At 41.6% G+C, this 21,245-nt stretch overlaps 1 protein-coding gene across 14 annotated transcripts in view; it reads left to right on the top strand.

Annotated features, from left to right (window-relative positions):
* The window catches only part of nek1 (NIMA-related kinase 1), a 166,891-nt gene that overhangs the window by 82,634 nt on the left and 63,012 nt on the right, over positions 1–21,245 (top strand). For 8 of the 14 annotated variants that reach the window (XM_078560972.1, XM_078560953.1, XM_078560932.1 and 5 more), the window contains 3 exons: positions 3,712–3,795; positions 17,699–17,782; positions 19,187–19,264. In XM_078560972.1, coding sequence (XP_078417098.1) covers positions 3,712–3,795; positions 17,699–17,782; positions 19,187–19,264 — 246 coding nt within the window. The remainder of the gene's footprint in view (positions 1–3,711; positions 3,796–17,698; positions 17,783–19,186; positions 19,265–21,245) is intronic. The other 6 variants (XM_078560992.1, XM_078560945.1, XM_078560940.1 and 3 more) reach the window with 2 other exon arrangements.

Below are 21,245 nucleotides of genomic sequence, written 5' to 3'. Positions count from 1 at the left end.
CAGCAAATGCTGGCCTTGTCAACGATGCTCATAACCTATGAACAAGTAACAATAAAAAACCGCAGGAATGTCCATTCAATCTGACTAATGAAGTCCAGGTAAGTCAGTTCTTTCATACTGACTTGTCCTGTTTGAATTTTTTCAGCTTGGGGTCTCTAATGGGCTCGTTATAATTATTTTGCCTCACTGGTGTATGAATCCTAAATCAGAACAGCAAGACCTCTATCTCTGGGCAGAGATGCCTGCAAAATTGATGGGAATGTTGATTTTCTATGTGACCCATGAGGCTTCATTGCATCCACTTAAGTGACCCACAGAGATGAAAATCTTCGATGCTCCTGTTTGTGCTGATCCTAATGGTTACTCCTAATATTTTTCCGATATAGAAACTGAATAAAAGGACAATGCACAGATTTGGATTTCGACATTAACTCTTTTAAACATTAACTTTGCACGTTTAGTGTGGATTCTGCTCTCTCATCCACGTGGCCAACTCAGACATGCATCTTCTATCTTTGGTTGCTGAATACTTCTCATCTACTTAGTGTGGGTGACATTTATCTACAAGCATGGGACCAACTATATGTATGCTGACAACCCTTGGCTTCACCATTGTTGCTCCCCTTCCTTGCTTAGCTTCATAATTACTGCTGTGCTTTCCAAGTGCTTGTCTATCATGAAGCCATACATATTCCAGACTTTCCCCAGGCTTGACATAAACAGTTTTGAGTCCAGGATGCCTGCACCAGAAATTCCATATCCTAAGCCTTAATTGTGGGCATGTCACAAGAGTGTGAGCTACCTTGGTGAACTGTGATGACTTGAGCTAGGCTTCAAACTCATACCCTACCCAGAGTCAAAGCCACCTGTTTTCAACTCCAAAACATTGCCCATTTCTGTCCTGCCTTGTTTCCAATGCCACTGAAACTCTGGGCTGGATCTCCCTGAGGGCTTTGGGACCACGATGTCAGGACCAAATGCAGATCCTGATGCTTGCAGCATGTCTGTGGTACAATCTTCTGGGAGGTAGCCTCTTATTTAACCACCTCTGCATTTGCCATCCTATTAAGGACAGTGGTTGGGCTTGGCCTCTTGCTACGGAGCATAGAGATTAGTCTATCATTCAGTAATGCTGTGAAAAATAGAATGGTTGGGGGAGATACAAGACATGAGAGAAGGGAAATAACTTTGTTAGGATGGATTGGACTATGTTGCGAAATGAGGGAAGAATGTACAAGAGATGCTGTTCATATGGGTGACCAATTTACCAGGGATAGATTGGGAAATCTGTAAAGGCTGCAGTAGGAGAGAAAACATGATCATGGGTGTAATCTTGGATTGTTAGATGGAATAATTTATCAAGAAAATAGCACCATGTGCATTGATGCTATCTGACATCATGTTAAGTCAGCAATCAGGAAATAGGTGGTTCAGGGAACACCTGCCAACATTGATTTTGATATGGATCACAGTGTGACAATAGTAAGGAAATCTCACCTGGGATGTAAGTCCAGACAGATATAGTTCCAAACCCAGAGCTGATACTGAATCTGTAGAAGGCACTAGTATGTCTACATCTAAGGAATTGTGTACAATTGTGACCACCATAGTACAGCAATTATATCAAACAGTGGAGGCAGGCAGTACAGAAAAGGGAAAACTTAACTGCTTCTTAATAAGGTCTGAAATTATCTAATCTGAAGAAGAGCAGGTTTAGGGGTGACACAAGGGGTTCATTAGGAAATAGATACATGAAATCCTCAATACATTAAAGATTACAACAAACTCCCAAACCAGGGGACATTGTGCACTTATGCAAGATTCAGCCAAAGTTTAAATTTAATTACTTTTACATAGGTCAACATGTGAAAACAGCTGCTCAGTGAGGCATATGGTAGGAAAATTTAGAAGGCAGAATTGGACATCTATGAGGGACTGGGTGATTGAGAGGAACTGACTCTTGGGACTGGCAGAATGGACCACAGACTTTTTCTCTGCTGCAGACCTTTCCTTTGTTCTTGTTCCTGTAATAACTTTTGAAATATTAGCATTACTTACGAAGCGAGATCCTTCAAAAATAAGACTCATTAATATTGGTTTCTTAGATTCAAAATCTTTGATTAATTCATGAGCTATTTGTAACCCAAATTTTGAGGGCCTAATTTAGGATCAGCACATGCAGGTTGAGCGCCAATTTGAAGCTTACTTCTGCTGAAAATTAGATATTTAATGCAGTTTGCAGTCCCCTAATTTACCTGCTGCATCTGAAGTTAGGTTTACTTGTGTGCAGTGATGACCTGGAAACTGGCAACTTGGGTACCCAGTTAATGATTCACAGGATTTCTGATCATGGTGTGAGGAGAAGGCTTTGCAGCCAAGCCCAATCCCATCTGTGTTTAATGCCCCAATATGCAAGTTTCTAGAATGGATCAGTGGATGGAAATCAGAAGTGATCACCTTGGCTAATTTTCTTCTCTTCCCCCCCCACCTCCTCTTCTTTTCCTCCATCTCCCAATCAAGCACATCAACCTTCGCCTGTAGGCACTCTAACTTCTTCAGAAACTTGGGCTGCCACTCTATACGTAGACATTAAACCATGACGAAAGATGCCAAATGTTAAATGTTTGACTGGTGCAAACTAAGGGATCAGATTATTGTTGCGCGATATAACCCACTGTAGACTTCCACGGCCCCAGTTGTGATGAGTACAGACTTGGATTGAATTGGGGATCTCCTTTGTCATATTCTGCCTCTTTGAGGGTCATCACGGTGACCATAGTTGAATCATATGCTTTGTGTTAGAGTTTGCAAGTGCCCTTTGCCAATCTTCTTCCAATGTTGCTCTTGATCTGGCCACATGTTCTTTTATTTGTACTCCATATATAGTACAATCGCAATGATATAATACACTAAACCTAAGTCTGTGTTTGATTCATTGAAGAGTAGAGCTCAAGTGTGTCACCGAGCCCAGAATGTTGCACATTGAAGCCACTGTTTATACTAGCCCGGTGAGAAGCTATATAGTTCGCTATACGGTGTGTAAGTACACTGGGAAACCAGTTCAGAGTTTGGCACGTTGTGACCTGGATTTGTGCCTGCCTATACAAAGTGGTGCTCTGCAGAACACCAAGGTGATTATGGACTGTCATTGGTTGCTCCAAATGGGGCAATAATTATCTATTGGGTTTAACTTACTAATTAGTCAAATTGCTAAGTGTTAGCAAATCGGATATAACAAGGGAGCAGGGCTACATCACTGTATACCTTCAGGAAAATGACTGATTTATCTCTGTTCAGAACTATTAAGTTTGGACACTCATGTGCTAATCCATTGGGCTGAAAGATGATCTATCGTTTCAGATTTAACATCTTTGAAGCTAATTCAGTTTTTCTTTAAAGTTCATTATTCTGAGAAGAAATCATTGTGCTGTTTTTAGTATAGTCTTAAATACAAATAAAGTCTCTTAAGGCTAGAATATCACAATCATTGAAGTAAATATTAATTTGATGCTATTGGTTTCAAAATAAATTTTTAACAAAGATTGATATCATTCTTAAAGAAGCAATGATATTGTTGAATTTATTCCTTGCTGAACGGATTAAACTGCATTTTAGTATTTCATGATCACATACTATTGAATTTGTGTTTGGTGGGCACTCTTTTTGTATAAGCCCCATTTTCTTAAATTTAACCCATTGAATGGTAAACAGGGGATCCTGCAAAACCTGGCAGCTATCTATGGAGGCAGGCCCATTTCAACAGGAAGAGGAAAATCCAGAAGCAAGGAGGAAGAGGTAGGAGGCCTGCATGTTTCTCGTCTTCATAAAGCCAGTGGCATGTCTTTTTGGGCCATTTTGTCAGCGTGCCTGCAGTTTACACATACAGTCCAATCAATAGAACGAGCTCCCTGCTTCTCTTGTATACCTGCATTCTAATTGGGTATTTTAATCAGTATGAGTGTTTCCTGCAATGCAAATGGTCTATTTAAGTGGTTCAGGTGTACAGGGAAGTGGAAGGATCTCTCTGTTCTCCCATTTCTCGTTTTGTTGCTCCTTTTTTGATTTGAATCATGATGCTTCCTGATGAACTATCTTTGAGGAATTACTGATGATAAGCATGTGCAGATACAATAACAGGGCACTGTTGTTACATAATGAAGCAATCAGCGTCACAGATGCAGTTTTCTCTCTCACACGAGGAAATATAAAAATGTGACTTTAACTTGGTGATCTCTGAACTAAACTTCCTGATGACAGATAATGGAGGTGGCAATATAAATGCGGTGAGAGTGGCATTGGGAAGGGAACTGTTGCCTTGAAACCGTCCCTGTTATGTTAAAGAAAAACTTGAATGAGTCCTTTCAGTTCAACACAACACAATTTCCTATCCTAACCTCATTGGTCTCTTTAACCACCCCAAGCTCGTTCTTTTAACAGTTGAGTGTACTTACAATAAACCTAACCAGTGAGTAACAGAGGCATGCTGTCCAGCAATGTCTCAACTTCAGTTCCCCCAGTCAGTGCTGAGTTAGCTGACCTCAGTCGGCAGTGGCACTACGAAAGTTGGAGTTGGCCTCAGTAAATGGTGGAGTGGAGAAATTTGGCCAGGGCTCTGCCCATGATTGGTGTTAAATAAATCCCTTTGGAAATGCCTGTCTGTGTTTGTACGGATATTGGGTGAGGACAGAATGGGGCTGGGCTTTAATGGTTCTGCGGTTGACTAACCTACCACACTCATGCATGACAAACGACCACTTGTGTGAGTTACTAGATGGTTCCTGGCACCCACGAATTGTATTCCAGCTAATACTGTCATGGGAAAGTTAAGGAAACAGAAATAATTGTTTGTAACTTCAATTTTGAGAAGTAATATTAACGAGAAAGCTGCCTTTGAGTTATTACTTGATTGCTTTGCTCTTGGCTTACATAAAATAATCCAATCTGAGGTGTATTTTTTATTCATTCATGGAATGTGGGCATTGCTGGCAAGGCTGGCGTTTATTGCCCACCCCCAATTGCCCTTGAGAAAGTGGCGGTGAACTGCCTTGTTGAACCGCTGTAGTCCATGTGGTGTAGGTACACCACAGTGCTGTTAGGGAAGGAGTTCCATGATTTTGGCCCAGTGACAAGTGAAGGAACGGCAATATAGTTCCAAGCCAGGATGGTGAGTGGATTACTCAAAGCCAAAATGGGCTTGTGTGAGATTGGATATGTTGGTTGTGGCTCAGTCGTGGCATTCTTGTGCTAGAAAGTTGTAGATTCAACAGCCACATAGGTGAATTTTGAATGCAAAATCTAAGCTGACACTTCCAAGGCAATACTGAGAGAGTGCTGCACGTTCAGAGGTGCTGTTTTTTAGGATGCTACCTCAAACTGAGTTCCTGTTTGCCTCCTCAGGTGAACATAAAAGATCCATACCAGTATTTGATTGAATTTTGCATTCAGTATGAAAGGGAGAAGAGTACCTCCAAGGTAATAATCTCAGGATTACTACCTAAACCACAGGCAAACTGTCAGAGGGTAAATAAAGTCAAGGAGTTAAATGCGTGGCTCAAAGATTGGTGTGGGAGGAATGGGTTTCAGTTCATGGGGCACTGGCATCAGTCCTGGGGTAGAAGGGAGCTGTTCGGTGGGACAGGCTTCACTTCAACCGTGTTGGGAGCAGTGTCTTGGCAAACCGAATAACTAGGGCTGTAGTGAGAGCTTTAAACTAAATAGAGAGGTGGGGGGGTGAGGGTTCTGGAGAGGGGATATGTAGTCTTACAAAGCAAAAGGATATGGCAGCCTTGCAGGGCAGCTATTTGGGTAATGACAGCTGGAGTGTGACAGGAAGGGACAGAGTGTACAAACATAAAAAATAATCAGTAAATATGGTCAAAGGCAGGAAACATGGTAAAAAGGTAAAATTAATGGTGCTTCACTTAAATGCATGTAGTATTTGGTACAAAATAAATGAATTAATGGCACAAATAGAGGTTAATGGGCATGATCATATAGCCATTATGGAGACCTGGCTACAAGGAGACCAAGGCTGGGAACTAAATATTCCGGGGTATGTGTCTTTTCAAAAGGACAGGCAGGAAGGAAAGGGTGGCTGGGTAGCTTTGTTAGCACGAGATGGAATAAGTACAAAAGCAAGAAAGGATCTTGGATCGGAAGATGTAGAATCCACGTGGATGGAGATAAGCAATAACAAGGGGAAAAAGACACTGGTGGGACTGGTCTACAGGCTCCCAAACAGTAACTATATTGTAGGACAGAGAATAAATCAGGAGATAATGAGGGCATGTAAAAAAGGCAGTACATTACTCATGGGTGATTTTAATCTTCATGTAAATTGGGAAAATCAAATTGGCAGAGGTAGCCACGAACAAGAATTCAGTGTGTTTGGGACAGTTTCCTCGAACAATAAGTTGTGGATCCAACCAGGGATCAGGCTGTTTTGGCTCTGGTAATGTGTAATGAGGCAGGTTTAATAAATGATCTGAGTAAAAGATCCCCTAGGAAACAGTGACCATAATATGGTAGAATTTAGCTTTCAGTTTGAGTGTGAGAAATTGGGTCAGAAACAGCTGTGCTAAGCTTAAACAAGGGTAATTGCAAAAGACTGAGGGCAGAATTGTCAGCCCGCAGCGCCATCAGTCTGCTCAGTACTGCTTATTCTTGGGATTTTCCTACTTTTACCAGCCAGAGCTTTCTCATATCCCCTCTTTGCTCTCCTAATTGCTTTCTTAAGCTCCACCCTGCACTTTCTGTACTCCACTAATGCCTCCGCTGATTTGCTTCCCTTGTACCTGCTAAAAGTCTCTCTTTTCCTTCTCATTGTAATCTGAATATCTCTGGTCATCTATGGTTCTCTGGGCTTGTTACTCCTTCCTATCACCCTAGAGGGAACATGTTGAGCCTGTACCCTCCCCATTTCCTTTTGGAATGCCCCCCACTGCTCTTCTGTAGATTTCCCCACAAATAGCTGTTCCCAGTCTACCTTGGCCAGATCCTGCCTTATTTTACTAAAATCCACTCTCCCCCAATCCAAAACATTTTTTTGCAACTTGTCTATTTCTTTGTCCATAACAAACTTAAACTGTACCATGTTGTGGTCGCTATCACTAAAATGCCCCCATACCACCACCACCTCAACCACCTGTCCGGCTTCATTCCCCAGAATTAGGTCCAGCACTGCGCGTCCCTTGTTGGATCCTCTAAATATTGACCTAAAAAAAGTTCTCCTGTACACATTTCAAGAAATCCACTCCATCCAAGCCCTTAACACAATGTCTATCCCAATTAATGTTGGGAAAATTGAAATCACCTAATATAATTACCCTACTGTTATTGTTTTTACACACCTCTGCAAATTATGCACATATTTGCTCCTCAATTTCCCACTGACTATCTGGGGGTCTATAATAAACACCTAACAATGTGGCTGCCCCTTTTTTATTCCTAACCTCTATCCACAAAGCTTCATTCGATGCCCCCTCCAAGATATCATATCTCCTTACTGCAGTAACTGACTCCTTAACTAATGATGCAATGCCTCCTCTTCTTTTACCCCCTCCCCTGTCTCGCCTGAAGATTTTATATCCCGGAATGTTGAGCTGCCAATCCTGACCCTCCCTCAACCACGTCTCAGTAATGACTACTATATCACAATTCCACGTGTCAATCCTCACCCTTAACTCATCCATTTTACCTGTAATACTCCTGGCATTAAAGTAGAGGCCATCCAGCCTTGCCTTACTTGAAACTTAATGCAGTTGTACTCCCTCTGACTTGATTGTTTTGCTGTATTATGATGTGTCCCTATTCTGCCAACATTCTATGTCCCCTCCCCATGCCGAATTAGTTTAAATTCCTCCCAGGAGCACTAGCAAATCCGCCCGCAAGGATGTTAGACCCGCTCTGGTTCAGATGTCGACCGTCCTGCTTGTACAGGTCCCACCTTCCCCAGAAATGGTCCCAGTGATCCAGGAATCTAAGACCCTCCCTCCTGCACCAACTCTTAAGCCACTTATTCATCTGCGTTATTCTCCTATTTCTGAGCCCACTAGCACGTGGCACTGGGGGTAATCCAGAGATTACAACCCGAGAGGTCTTGCTTTTTAGTCTACTGCCTAACTCCCTGAATTCTTGATGCAAGACCTCATCCCTCCTTCTACTTATGTCATTGGTACCAACATGTACCATGACCTCTGCCTTATCACCCTCCCCCTTCAGGATGCCCTGCAGCTGTTCAGTGACATCCTGGACCATGGCACCAGGGAGGCAACGCACCAGGGAGGCAACACATCATCCTGGAGTCACATTGACGGCCACAGTAGCATCTATCTGTTCCCCTGACTATCGAATCCCTTATTACTATTGCTCTTCCTCTCTTCCTGTACAGACAGGCTGCTTGTGGTGCCAGAAGCTTGGCTCTGTCTGCACTCCCTGGAGGAACCAGCGCTCTCATCAGCCTCCAAATGGAGTACCGAATTGCAAGTGGGACCCCAGGGGACTCCTGAACTCCCTGCCTGTTTCTCTTGGACTGCCTGGTGGTCACCCATTCCCTTCCTTCCTCAAGTCCCTTCATCGGCAGTGTGACCACCTCTCTAAACGTGCTATCCACGATGCTCTCAGTTTCGCAGATGCTCCACAATGTCCCCAGCCGCCATTCCAGCTCTGAAACCCGAGCTTCCAGGAAATGCAGCTGGACACCTTTCCTGCACACACGCTGGCCCCGGGCACTGGAAATGTTCCCCGCTTCCCACATGGAGCACACCACAGCTTTGAGCTCTCCTGCCATGACTTATTCCTTTAAATTAAACCTTTTAAATCAATTACTCTAGGGCCCTTCTTTCCTGATCCTCATTACTACAGAACATATAAACTATAAACCACAAAAAGACCTTAAACTATAAGCAATGAAAGTAGTAAATACTTACCCTACCTTACCCACTACATACCAGTCATTCCTTTCCCTTGTAGCCTCTACTGCTGCAGCAGGGCAAGACCACTCTCTGAAGATTTAAGAAGTTGAATAGCAAGGAAAAAATGCAAAGAGCACCTCTTCCTCTCTGCACCGAATTCAATTCCCACTGTGCACCAAATTGCCAACACCCACACTCACTCAGGATGAGGTCTCTCCCCTGTTCGTGTGCAAGCACACTGTAGTGTGCTTCTAAATAGTCCCTTTCTTAAATAGAGCTGAGATGATTCACACTAGTTAAGCTTCAAACAGCTATTCAGGCCCTAATCAGGCTTCAGGTGATTGACAGTTAACTGTCACACAGTCAGCTGAGTCAGCTACCTTACCAACCTTTTAACTAGACTACTGAACTTACAGAAATTAAAGAGAAAGTCTTACCAGTTCAATTCCCACTGTGCACTAAATTGCCAATACCCACACTCACTCTGGCTGTGACTCACTCAGGATGAGCTCTCTCCCCTATTCATGTGCAATATTTTTAAGGCAGAGGTAGATAGATTTGTGTTCGGCAAGGTAATCAAAGGCTATGGGGGGTAGATGGGAATGTAGAACTCGAAACAAAAACAGATCAGCCATGATCTTATTGAATGGTGGAGCAAGCTTGAGGGGCTGAATGGCCTACTTCTGCTCCTGTTTTGTATGTTCGTATTGGAAGAAGATTTACTCAGAGTCCTGGCCAACAATTACCCCCTCAACGGGCTTCTCTAAAAGAATATAGATGGTCATTTGTCTCATTGCTGTTTGAGAGACCTTGCTGTGCCTAAATTAGAATCTAAATTTCCCTATGTTACAATAGTGACTGAACTTCATAGCTGGTGAAGTACGTTGTGAAGTCCTTTGGATGTGGTGAGATTGTGAAAGTGCAATGTAGTTGCAAATTTGTTCTTTCTTTATAATGAGCATGAAGCTATGGATGGAGTTGAGCACTAGCATGTGCTTGCAGGAAGCATCACTGTTTGGTTCTGGCACCCTGTGCTTAGTAATCTTAGGAAGGTGTCAAAACTAAATCTTAATGTTCTCACAGTCAATGAAGGTAGAATCAAATGAGGGAGTCCTGACATAGTCACTCTAACATACATACTGGCAACTAAATAGTGAATCGCATTGATAGTGACAAGATAACAGCGCACCCCATCCTTCCCTTTTGTGCACAGGAGAGGAATGACCCTACAGGTGGATTAGAGTAGACAAAATCAATTGGCGGGGTGGGTGGAAAATCAGTGGCTACCCCATGGGAATACAATCAAAAAATAGTGGAAAGATGTTTGATTTACAATATTACCTCATTACTTTGAGTTTGAATAGGAATGATTTGGATTCTTTCCCAAAATTTCACAAACAAAAAATATTGGACTACAATTTCACTATGCGACACAGGAATTTGATGCATTCACAGCTGCTATTCTCAAAATAGATTGTAAACTTCGTTGATGTGCAAATATAGTCATTTAAATAATTATTCCCAGAGTTAAAATTGCTAAAGTTAGAATTGTATTTCGCAATTGGTGGAAGCATTTCAGTGTCATAGTTTTTGACTGTTACATTCTGTGCATCATAAAAGCAAATTTATGTCTGTCACTTTAACATGAAGAAATCTCATTGTAAGAGCATAGGACTTAGGGGCAGGAATAGGCCATTTGGCCTCTTGAGCCTGCTCTGCTATTCAACAAGATTTTGGCTCAGCTGCATCTTCCCACGTTCCCCCATCCCTTAATTCCCTTAGTATCCAAAAACCAGTCGCTCTCCAGCTTGAATATACTCAATGTATGGGCAATCACAGCTCTCCTGAGAATTCCAAAGGTTCACAAACCTCTCAGTGAAGAAATTTCTCCTCTTCTCAGACCTAATTAACCAATCTCTTGTCCTGAGACTGTGACCCCCTTTTTCAAGACTCTTGATACAGGGAAAACATCCTTTGTGCATCTACGCTTTCAAGTGCTTTAAGAATTTTATCTTTTTCAAGGAGATCACCTCTTGGGAGTATAGGCCAAGTCCACTCAATTTCTTCCCTCGGAGTAATCCCCTCATCCCAAGGATCAGTCCAATTAACTTTGTTGAACTCCCTCTAAAGCAAGTATATCCTTCCTTGGGCAAGAAGACCAAAACGGTATTCATTCCTTTGAATATGGTCTCACCAAATCCTTACACAATTGCAGAATGTCGTGGCAAAATGGATGGTAAATGCTGAGCTGTTGAAATCCCAGAGGGAAACTTGAAACAGTTGCCACAACTTTTTTGCAATTTGTATCTTTATTTTGAGATGCGTGCCTTGAATTCAGTAGTGGTAAGTCCACCGAGTCTTATGTTTTTTACAAAACTAAATTAAACATTTATTAAAAGAATAAAATATGTTAAGCACATACATAGATTTACAAATGACCACTATATAATATCTCCTAACTCCCTTAATTAATCTAGCTCCCAGTTCTACCTCCATTAAGGCAACAATAAAACAAGATAGATTTCAACAGACCCAGACAACGCACACAGTACCCTAGACATTGATATTCACAGTAAGTTTTCTTGGCCTTGGTTCCTGTAGACAGCAACTTGATACATAAGGCTGAAGGCTTTTCACACTTGTTAGATCTTTAAAGCCTTCCTCCTTACATATAACCTCATCTCCTTTATGCAAGTTTCTCCTTTTTTAATGGAAATTCCTTTGTTCCAATATGCCTTTGCAACTTTACTTTTACCGTAATATAAACCAGAGTACTCATAATCAGTAATCTTTGGGAAACATAAACACACTTTTTGACTTAACCTCTTTTGGCTAGGTGTAACACCTTACCATCTCTTTGAAATCATGACTCTGGTTTATCTAAAAATGCAAATGTTCCTCACACCTCAAATTCTAAAACTTCAGCCGTGTTTACGTATTTAGCATTTCAAATCTAGCTTTTCTTTTAATAACTCAAAAGCTCCAGACTGTCTGCAGTTCAATTAAATCTCCCCCCCCACCCCCCCCACACGCGCATGCGCACGCGCACACAATTCCAAAACCCACTATTAACCTACCTTTACAATAAATTACAATATTATGCAAATTATTATATTTTCATGATGAGTAAGACTCCTTTACTCTTGTACTCTAAAGACTAATGTATCATTTGCTTCTCTTAAGTTAACCTGCTGATGCAGGACAATTTCTATGATTCGTATGCAAGAGCACTGAGGCCCCTCATTTGCAATAGTCAGAAACTCTGACTCCCACCCCCCTCCCCCAACACAGAATCCCTTTTTAACTCTTTTTTTTTAAAGCCGGCAGGATCTCGAATTGAAAAGTGGGGTGCCCTGTCTGAGTGCAAATAACTTCAATTAACCAAAGTGCCCACAGCAATTATGCTTTGATTTAAGGGGATGATTAAGTTGCACACAATTCATCAGAATCTTGCCCCATCCCTGCTAACTTGCGAACCTGAATTTTGAGCACCTTGCCATCCGCTGCCCCCCCCCCCCCCAACCAGCTGTGGAAGAGGCTCCATTGTTGTGGGGGTGATACAGGGTGCAGTGGAATTTAAAATATCAAGCAGCCCAACTCTTGTGCTGCTTCTTTAAATTTTAAAGTATAATTGAGGACATGTGAAGCTACCACAAAAGGCAGCTGAGGATAAAATTACTGTACCAAAGTGGTGCCATATCATTTTCAGAAACATGCTTTAAACCTACCATAAAGTGAAAGGGGAGGCCTGACCTGTGAGATACAGGAGCAGCCAGATTCCCAAGCTAAATGGCTCTTGAGTATTGCTGAAAAAAGACATGTGTTTTTGAAGCTTTTCACCTTGTACTCATCAGGACAATTCGTAAGAATACCAAATGTAAAGGCAACAAGTTATACTTCGAAGAGTGCTGATTGGTTGGCGAGTGGACTATGGTAAAGCATTGCCATGGAGAATGCACAAGTTAGCTGATGACTGACAGTTAACTGCCAAGCGTGTTTAAATTCAAACCAGGCAGGTTGACTCTGGTCAAGGCATTACCCTGGGGAATGACCCAGAGAATGGCTATCGCCTAATTTGTTTAGTTGAAACAGGTGCAATGTGTATATGTTTTTTCCGTATGCAATGAATAGGGTCCTGTATATTGATATATGTAGTTTCTAGAATGCGTAAGCGTGCCACATTGTGAGCCTGCCTGATAATCTTAAATTGGTTGTCAGCATATTTCATCATACACTCGGGATTGTTTAGTAAATGTTGTCCAATCGCAGAATTGCATCTAATGTTGGACACTATGTTTGAGTTTTGCAAGAACAGGCTGGTTGGGTACAGTCTGTACCTTGCCTGTTGCGAAGGGACATGCTGTTTGATACAATCCACCAGTCTTTGGGACATATGGCCACATTACACCGGCACTGAAATTCATTTACCACATTACTCATTTGTGTGATAGGCAGAACAACTTTTCGGCTTGACGGCAACATCCTGATCGTGGCAAACACCGCTCGTGTTGCTACTGCATAGTAGCAGCGTGAAATGGCTAGCTTCATTTGTTGCTCAAATTTTTGATACCTTACCCTTCCAGGATAATCTGAGGCAGACTGTGCACTTTCAGGGCCGAAAGAGACGGCCTTAGGCCCATTCATGAGTTTGCGTGATATATACCGAGCAGTGATCTCATCAGGGTAGCCATTATCTCATAGGATGCCTTTTTCAGCACCAAGCTTGCATGGTAAGCAGATGGCTTGGGCCTTATTTACAAGGTTTCTGATAAGGCCAATCTTATAGCGCATGGAACTACAGGAATCCCAACACTTTTTTATATTGACCAGTGAAGGTGGGCTTGCGGTAGATGGTGGTCGAGAACCCCTGACAGATTTCTCAATTAGCATGTCAAGGAAAGGGAGCTCATTTGACTGCTCCATTTCAAAGGTGAATTTGAGCACAGGATGGAGCCCATTAAGGTGTGTAAGGAAATTCTTTGATGCAGAAGCGGATTCAAATGTAGTAACTGTACCATCTGCATATCAGAAATATGCAAGGGTTAGGAGGTTGGGTGTCATTCCATTGAAGACGCATTTCTTGTGGAATCCAACAAAGATGTCTGCAAGAGCTGGGTCTAGAGAGAATCCCACAGCAACACCATCTATTTTGGCGTACATGGTGTGGTTAAAACTGAACTCAACTGCTAAGTTACTGAGTTCATAAGTTCAGTGAATACTGATTCACACATGGTGACAGGTCTAGGTCACCATGATATAGTGCTGCAGTGCAAATGTCTATGGCTTACTTGAGCAGTACATTAGTGAATAGGCTAGCAATGTCAAATGAGCACATGGACACGCCATCACTATTGATATGCAATTGCTGTATGGTCCTAGCAAATTTGAAGGAATCCCTCACCGTGTATGTGGAAAATTTGCTCAGAACTGGCTGTAGCAACTCTCCCAACCATTTGGCCAATTCATGTTGTGCAGAACTGGTCATAGAAAAGGTAGGGCGTAAAGGGTCCTCACTTTTGTGCGTCTTCGCAGCCCACAAATACGTGGATGCAGTGAACCATGAGGACGAATTGACGACTTGTCTTTTTTCAGCAATACTCAAGTACTGTACTATAAAACGACTATGTGTAAGTGGCTCTTTTTTAGCACTCCTGGTGGGCCTGGACAAACTCAAGTGCTCTCCTCAGACACATAGAGAAAACCTTTCGTTTCCCACATTCCCAAGCTCCAGCCATCCTCACTCCCAAATCCCTGATTGTTGGTGGGAGCTTTCCTGCCAGAGCCACCAGAGCTCCCAGTTGCTGATCATCTCCCCTCCACCCCCCGCCCGAATCACTTCTGGAGAACATCCAGCAAGGATCCTTGCCTGCAGTCTCCTGTTACTGGCGTACCCTCTCGCTGCTGGCTGAGGTGTCCATTTGGCCAGCTGCCAGGCAGAAAGTGGGACCATAATATGTTCATGAGACTCTGCCATTAAAATTGACTGGGCTTCCAGGTACCCAGTCTTGCAGGTTTCTTCAGAAGTTTTTGGCCCCTTTATTCTTGTCAGGCCTGGTCTTGTTCTTAGGGCAGCTAGATGTGTGCAATAGATAATGTCGTGCCAACGTTAGCATGTAAAGAGAACAAATATAAAAAAAACCCGACTGATGCTGAGGTGTGCTTATACAGAATTTTGGGGAGGAAATTCAACAGTTTGTTGCACTTTCGTGAATTATCTGTTTCCAATCAAACTTATTAAATGAAACCTATTGAATTTTAATAGCTTATGAAATATGACATTTCAGTCACTTCGATTGTGGCAGGATAAATGTTATGAGGTACTTTGTGAGTTTCCACATGAGGTTACAATCGAGGGAGAGACGTATGGAATCAGAGAGAACCCTGATACTAGGGATAGGAAATTGGTTAAGAGCAAGAAAGCGGAGAACTGGGATTAAAGAGACATTCTGAGATTGATAGTGAGAGGTAATAGCACTCAGTGATCGTTGCTGGGCTCTCCACTTTTTACTCTAACTGATATACCGGTCCTCCACTCCCAAATAATTTTAAACTCAGAAGTAAACAAAGTGAACAAAGCAAACAGAAAATTGCAGTAGGATATCGGTAGGATTGAGAGAGTGGCCAAAATGACTACAGTTCAACACGAGTGTGAGCTGATATGTTTTGAATGCAAGGTTGGGAAATGAGAATAAAGGCTACCTGGGAAGCACTGAGAGCCTGTTGGGTTAGATGCACCAAAGGCCTTAATGGCCCACGTACTTAAATCGTTATAAACTAGATTTGCAGAAGCAAAAAGCTAACCAAAGACTATTTGGGTGCTGGGATTGATCTTGAGATATAGAATATATAAAATCAAGGAAGTTAAACTGGCTGCACAAGAGTGTTGATCAGACCTTATGTGAAAACTTGGGCTATGTTCCCTGGAGATGAGGGAGCGAAGGGGATATCTGATCAAAGTTTTTAAAATAATCAAAGGCTTTGGCAGCAGAACAGATGCAGAATGACTTCTTTCTAATGGCTGTGTGGAGGTCAGAACAAAGGAATATAATCTTAGAATTTATACAAAGCTGGTGAAATGTGAATTCAGTGAAACTTCTTCAAGTGCAGATTTGTAAGAATGCGGAACACACTAGCATGGGATGCCATTGATGCAGAATCATTTGGTGTTCAAAAGGAATGTAGATAATAACTTGGGAATTAAGAGTATTGAGAGATATGGAGAGCATTGGGGTTAGAAAGACATATTTGGCAAATGTGTTATTGGCCAGATGGCCTGCTCCCTTTGCTGCAAAATCTATCAATGTGTGATCATGGAGATTTGGCTGACAAGTCAAATTAAGTTCTTTTTTAATAAAAAGATCTCTTTGCTTTTATTTTCAATTTTGCTGTCTGCCCTGTGTTATTTTAAAACATTGCTTTTTATCTTCTTGTCTTGGTGCTCCTGCTAAGCAAATATCTTGTTTTTCTTTTTACCTAAAAAATAAAAGTAGAGTGCCTCTGACTTTGCATTGATGTATTGTGATTTAGTGATACTTGCCTGATTACACTTTTTTTTCACTGCTGGTTTGGTATAACTGTGGTTCCTTTCTTGAATGATATCTTTCTGCCTCTTCCTAAGTTGGTTAAATCAAAATTACTTTAAGTCCTTTGAATGCTAATGCAACTGTAAAAAAAAAAAGGATAATGTATATAGAATTCCATCAAATGCTTTAATTTGTATAAGTGGAATCAGAGGTATCGGTGGAGATTTCTTAATTTACACTGTTGCATGAATGCATAAATGAAAACCTAATTATCACTTTTTTTAAGTTACTCTGATATAGAAGATACTACCTTTTTTTTAAAAAAAAAGGGCTTTTAAGTATCGTTGCTCTGCAGGTCAAATTATACTGGATTGAAACTTTAATATGCATATTTACCTACACTTTAATCGATATAACAGCATGCACAATTCGACCGTGGAAGGTCTGATGTCTTAAATAAAAACAAGTGCTGAAAAAATTCAGGTCTAGCAGCATCTGTGGAGTGAGAAACAAAGTTAATGTTTCAAGTCCAATATGACTCATCTTTGGAAGAAGACCTGCTGCTCTTCTTTGGAAGAAGAGTCATATTGGACTCTAAATGTTAATTGTTTCTCTCTCTCTCTCCACAGATGCTGCCAGACCTGCTGAGTTTTTAGAGCACTTTGTTTTTATTTCAGATTTCCAGTATCTTCAGTATTTTGCATTTATCTTTCCTCTGATGCCCAGATGGAGAAGAGGCATACCTCCCTCTCCTGGGTTTAAGTCCTGATGTTGCTCGATGCATATGTCTATTGGTTAGATGCAATAGAGGGCTTTTGCTGGCTCTCAGTTGGATTGTACGCTGTGGATTCTCAATTTATGGCAATCCAGTCCCTTTGTAACAGTGGGGTAAAACCTTTTTTTTTGCCACTTGTTCCCACTACAGGTGACTGGGGTAATGGCTGAATGAGGAGCACACTGATCATTGCGAATTACAGTGGGACCTGTTACCTATTCACTTGCATCAGTTGTAGGAAAATGTGGTGAACCTAAGTGGTCCTTGTTGGCTAGAGGAATTGAAAACACAAAAGCAAACCACGTATTTGAGCAGTAATCACAAAGAATGTACTTTTGTGTTACTTTATAGAAACTTCATAATGATCCCATTCTGCCTTTATATTGCCATGATAGAACAAAACACTTAAGCAGTCTAGAAGTAGAGTATCGATGTTTCTGAAGACCCAGAAACTTGGGCTTTGGTGTAATATATATTTATTTCATTAGGAGTACTTGGCAAGACTCCGACAAATACGGCTGCAGAATTTTAATGAAAGACAAGAAATTAAAGCGAAACTTAGAGGAGAAAAGGTATGCCTTTAGTCTCTACTTATTGGAGGTTCCTATTTCAGTTGCTGTCTATAATGGCCTCAATAGATCCTTTTCTTCCCTGACAGAGTCATTTTGATTTTGGAAATTATAAATCTGGAAAGGGTTTTAATTATTAAATGGGATGATAATTCTTGCAAATGAATAGCATAAGAAGCTATTGAAGTGATTAATTGGAAATGTTTGACCACTCCATATATCTATTTTTTTGGGGCAGCGAGGGTGTGTATTTCCCTGAATCACCTAAAGATCGAAGGGGCTCCTTCTTTCCAAGCCCTTACTGAATGTTGAGTTGGTTGTTGACCATGTCAATTATATTTTCCCTTGCTGTAATCTCTGCTGTGCACTGGCTTCTGCTTAGTGAAGCAAAGGTTGGCAACTTAGCATGTGAGAATGAAATTTATCCTCGTCTATCATAGTGCGTTATTTAGATGGTTCAGCACAAAGTTTATTATTCACCAGATTATAACTAAACCACATGTCCCTTTTCTGTCAGTGGGTTCCTTGTGGCTGTGGGCACACTTTGTGCCATTCACTTTTAATGATTGCATACCATTTAAGAGGGGTTTGTTGGAATAACTGTAAAACACTGCTACCCAATTTGAAACCACCTTCAATGTTGGCAAACTTGATTCACTGTCCTCAATTCTCCTTTCTCAAAATCATAGGGCTGTGTCCCCAGTCATACCCAGAAATATTGGAGTGATGCCAGCCTGCCCTCTTCCACTTCTGCACTTTCAATGGACACTGTACCAGTCACTGTAGCAGCGCTCTGAAAATAGCACACTTATCATTTAGTTTCATAAGCCAAATAAGCTTTCATTGTTAAACAACTTCTTTACCACAGGGCCAAGCATCTACTTCTCTGTCAGCACTGACCAAAGCCACTGAACACTGTTCATCCTAAAGTGGCTTAAGGAAAGTAGTTGTAACGCTATTCTTTGAGCAGTCATAATTGGTGGCCATGCCTTCAGCTATGTCACTGAGCTCTGGAATTCCCTCCCCAAATGTCTCTGCAGCTCTATCTTTCCCTCCTCCTTGATGTTTTCAAAACTCAATTCTTAGACTAAACTTTTGGTTACCTGCCCTAATCTTCTCCCCCACCCCCTGCCCCTTTTGCAACTCAGTGCTGGATTATGTGTGATACCACTCCTGTGATATGGGCTTGGTATGTTTTACAGCGTTGAAGATGCTATGTTGTTTTTTGCCATTAAACCAAAAGGTGTGTGTATTGGAAGTATTTATGCTTGTAGACCATGTCCATTACTTGCAGTATTAATAGGGTGTGCAACACCAATCAGTAAGCTTTTATTAATGTAATCAAAATCAGTTAATGTTTAAGAGTTGATGCAGTTGTGTACTCATTTTGTCCCTATCATTCTTTAGTGTGACAGCGATGGTTCAGATGGGCAGGAATCTAGTGATGAGACTGAACTAAAGCGTAAGAAAATTGAGGCACTTAAGGTAAGATTTGACAGTTTCTTTGGAACCAGTGTCTGTAAAACATGAGCTTTTTTTGACAACCAGTAAAAACATTGCGGCTGACCCAGGAGCAAGTCCTTTTTTCAGTTTGCTCCACATTACACAAGTACTTCCAAAACCAACATGCCTCATGTAGAAGTTCTATTTTAGAAGATTTTCGGGTTCCCTTAATATTAACTGCCATCCTATTCTCGTATTTTCTCTTTGTCAGTCATGGTTTCCTCTCTCAACTTATTGTATTTGGCCTGGTTCTCACTTGAGGAATTCACCAGACATGCACCGATTGGGTGACCGACTCCTGGTGAAAAATTTAAGAATACTTTGGCATGGCGAGCCAGTAATATTGGGGAGGGGGGAAGAACACAGGGCCTGGCGCATGCGCAGAAATGAAGGAAGAATGTGCCGGGACTGACAGCTGACCCTCTGCAGAGACCCTCTCTTGCAAAAGATGAGATCCGGGAGAAACCACGGCCAAGGAAGGCCTGACCTGGGGCGAAAGGCCAAATTACGGGACTGTCCCAGAAAATCCAGACAGTTGGTCACCCTGTAAATCATACATTTTTTTTTAATGTTTCTTGATGTTCTCTACCTACCTTATCATTGAAGGAGGCCTGGCTTTGTTTCCCTTAACTTTTTCCCTTATTGGAATACACCTAGTCTGTGCTGGAAACATCTCTTCTTTAAAGGTCACCCATTGTGCCATTAATTTTTCTTGTCATTGGTTCCATTTTGCCTTGTCTCAATTTCTGATCATCCCATTGAATTTTTTTAATATATACATTAATGGGATGTAGGCATTGCTGGCTAGGCCAACATTTATTGCTCATTCCTAATTGCCCTTGAGAACGTGGTGGTGAGCCATCTTCTTGAACTGCTGCAGTCCATATGCTGTAGGAACACCCACTGTTCTGTTAGGAAGGGAGTTCCAGGACTTTGACCCAGTGACAGTGAGGGAATGGCGATATATTTCCAAGTCACGATGGTGAGTGGCTTCTCGGAGGGGAACTTGCAGGTGCTGGTGTTCCCATGCATTTGCTGCCCTTGTCCTTCTAGATGGTAGAGGTCGTGGGTGTGAAGGTAATTTTGGAATTTTACGTTAGATAGTTCTTTGCTTTTCCCCATTATTAATCTAAACTTTTATGATGCGATGATCCTTCTTACCCAAGTGTTCTCCCTTGGACACTTGGTCCACTTAACCCATCGTATTCCCTAGCACCAGCTTCGTCAATGCCTCCTTTCTAGTTGGACTGAGAAAATACTGGTCAAGGAAGTTCTCCTGAACGCACTTCAGAAATTCCTCCTTTGCAGTTACTCTAACATTATCCCAATCAATATTTGAGCTATTTTTGCAGAGCTGCAGTAAAAAAAAAATTACCATTTCCTCAGAGTTTTAAACAGTTGGCCCATCTGCCCATTTAGGTAATTGTTAAAAGATCCCATGCCACTATTTTAAGAAGAGCAGAAAGTTCCATGGGTCTCCTGGTCAACGTTATTCCCTCAACCAATATCAACCAAAATCATATTATCCAGTCATTTTTGACTCGGCACTCTACAGCCTTTTGGACTTGAAGTTGAGTTCAACAACTTAAGATGATAACCTCTGCCTCCATCTTGTTCTATGTGTGTTTTTTTTTAGTTTTGCTGTTTTGGTCTTGTTTCTTTCTTTAGGCTTTGTTGCATTCAGATGGTTTTATGTAGTCATTTATGCCTCATTTGGAAATAACGTTTGTTTCTTTACTATATCCATTACAACTGTGGTTGGCTTTGCATCATGAAATATTTTGTTATTTAATCTCCCCTGGCCTCCACTCCAGCATTTAACAGATCCGTCTCCTTTGTCCTTCCTGCTACCCTCCACTGGTCACTTCCACTAGCTTAAAAACTCTTGTATTTCTTTCTTCAGTTCTGATGAAAAGTCATCAACCTGAAACGTTAGCTCTGTTCCTCTCTACAGATGCTGCCT

The sequence above is a fragment of the Cetorhinus maximus genome, chromosome 2, assembly GCF_964194155.1.
Source record: "Cetorhinus maximus chromosome 2, sCetMax3.hap1.1, whole genome shotgun sequence".
Classification (NCBI taxonomy): domain Eukaryota; kingdom Metazoa; phylum Chordata; class Chondrichthyes; order Lamniformes; family Cetorhinidae; genus Cetorhinus; species Cetorhinus maximus.
The sequence above is the reverse complement of the archived record's forward strand: the minus strand, read 5'-3'. Positions and strand labels throughout refer to the sequence as shown.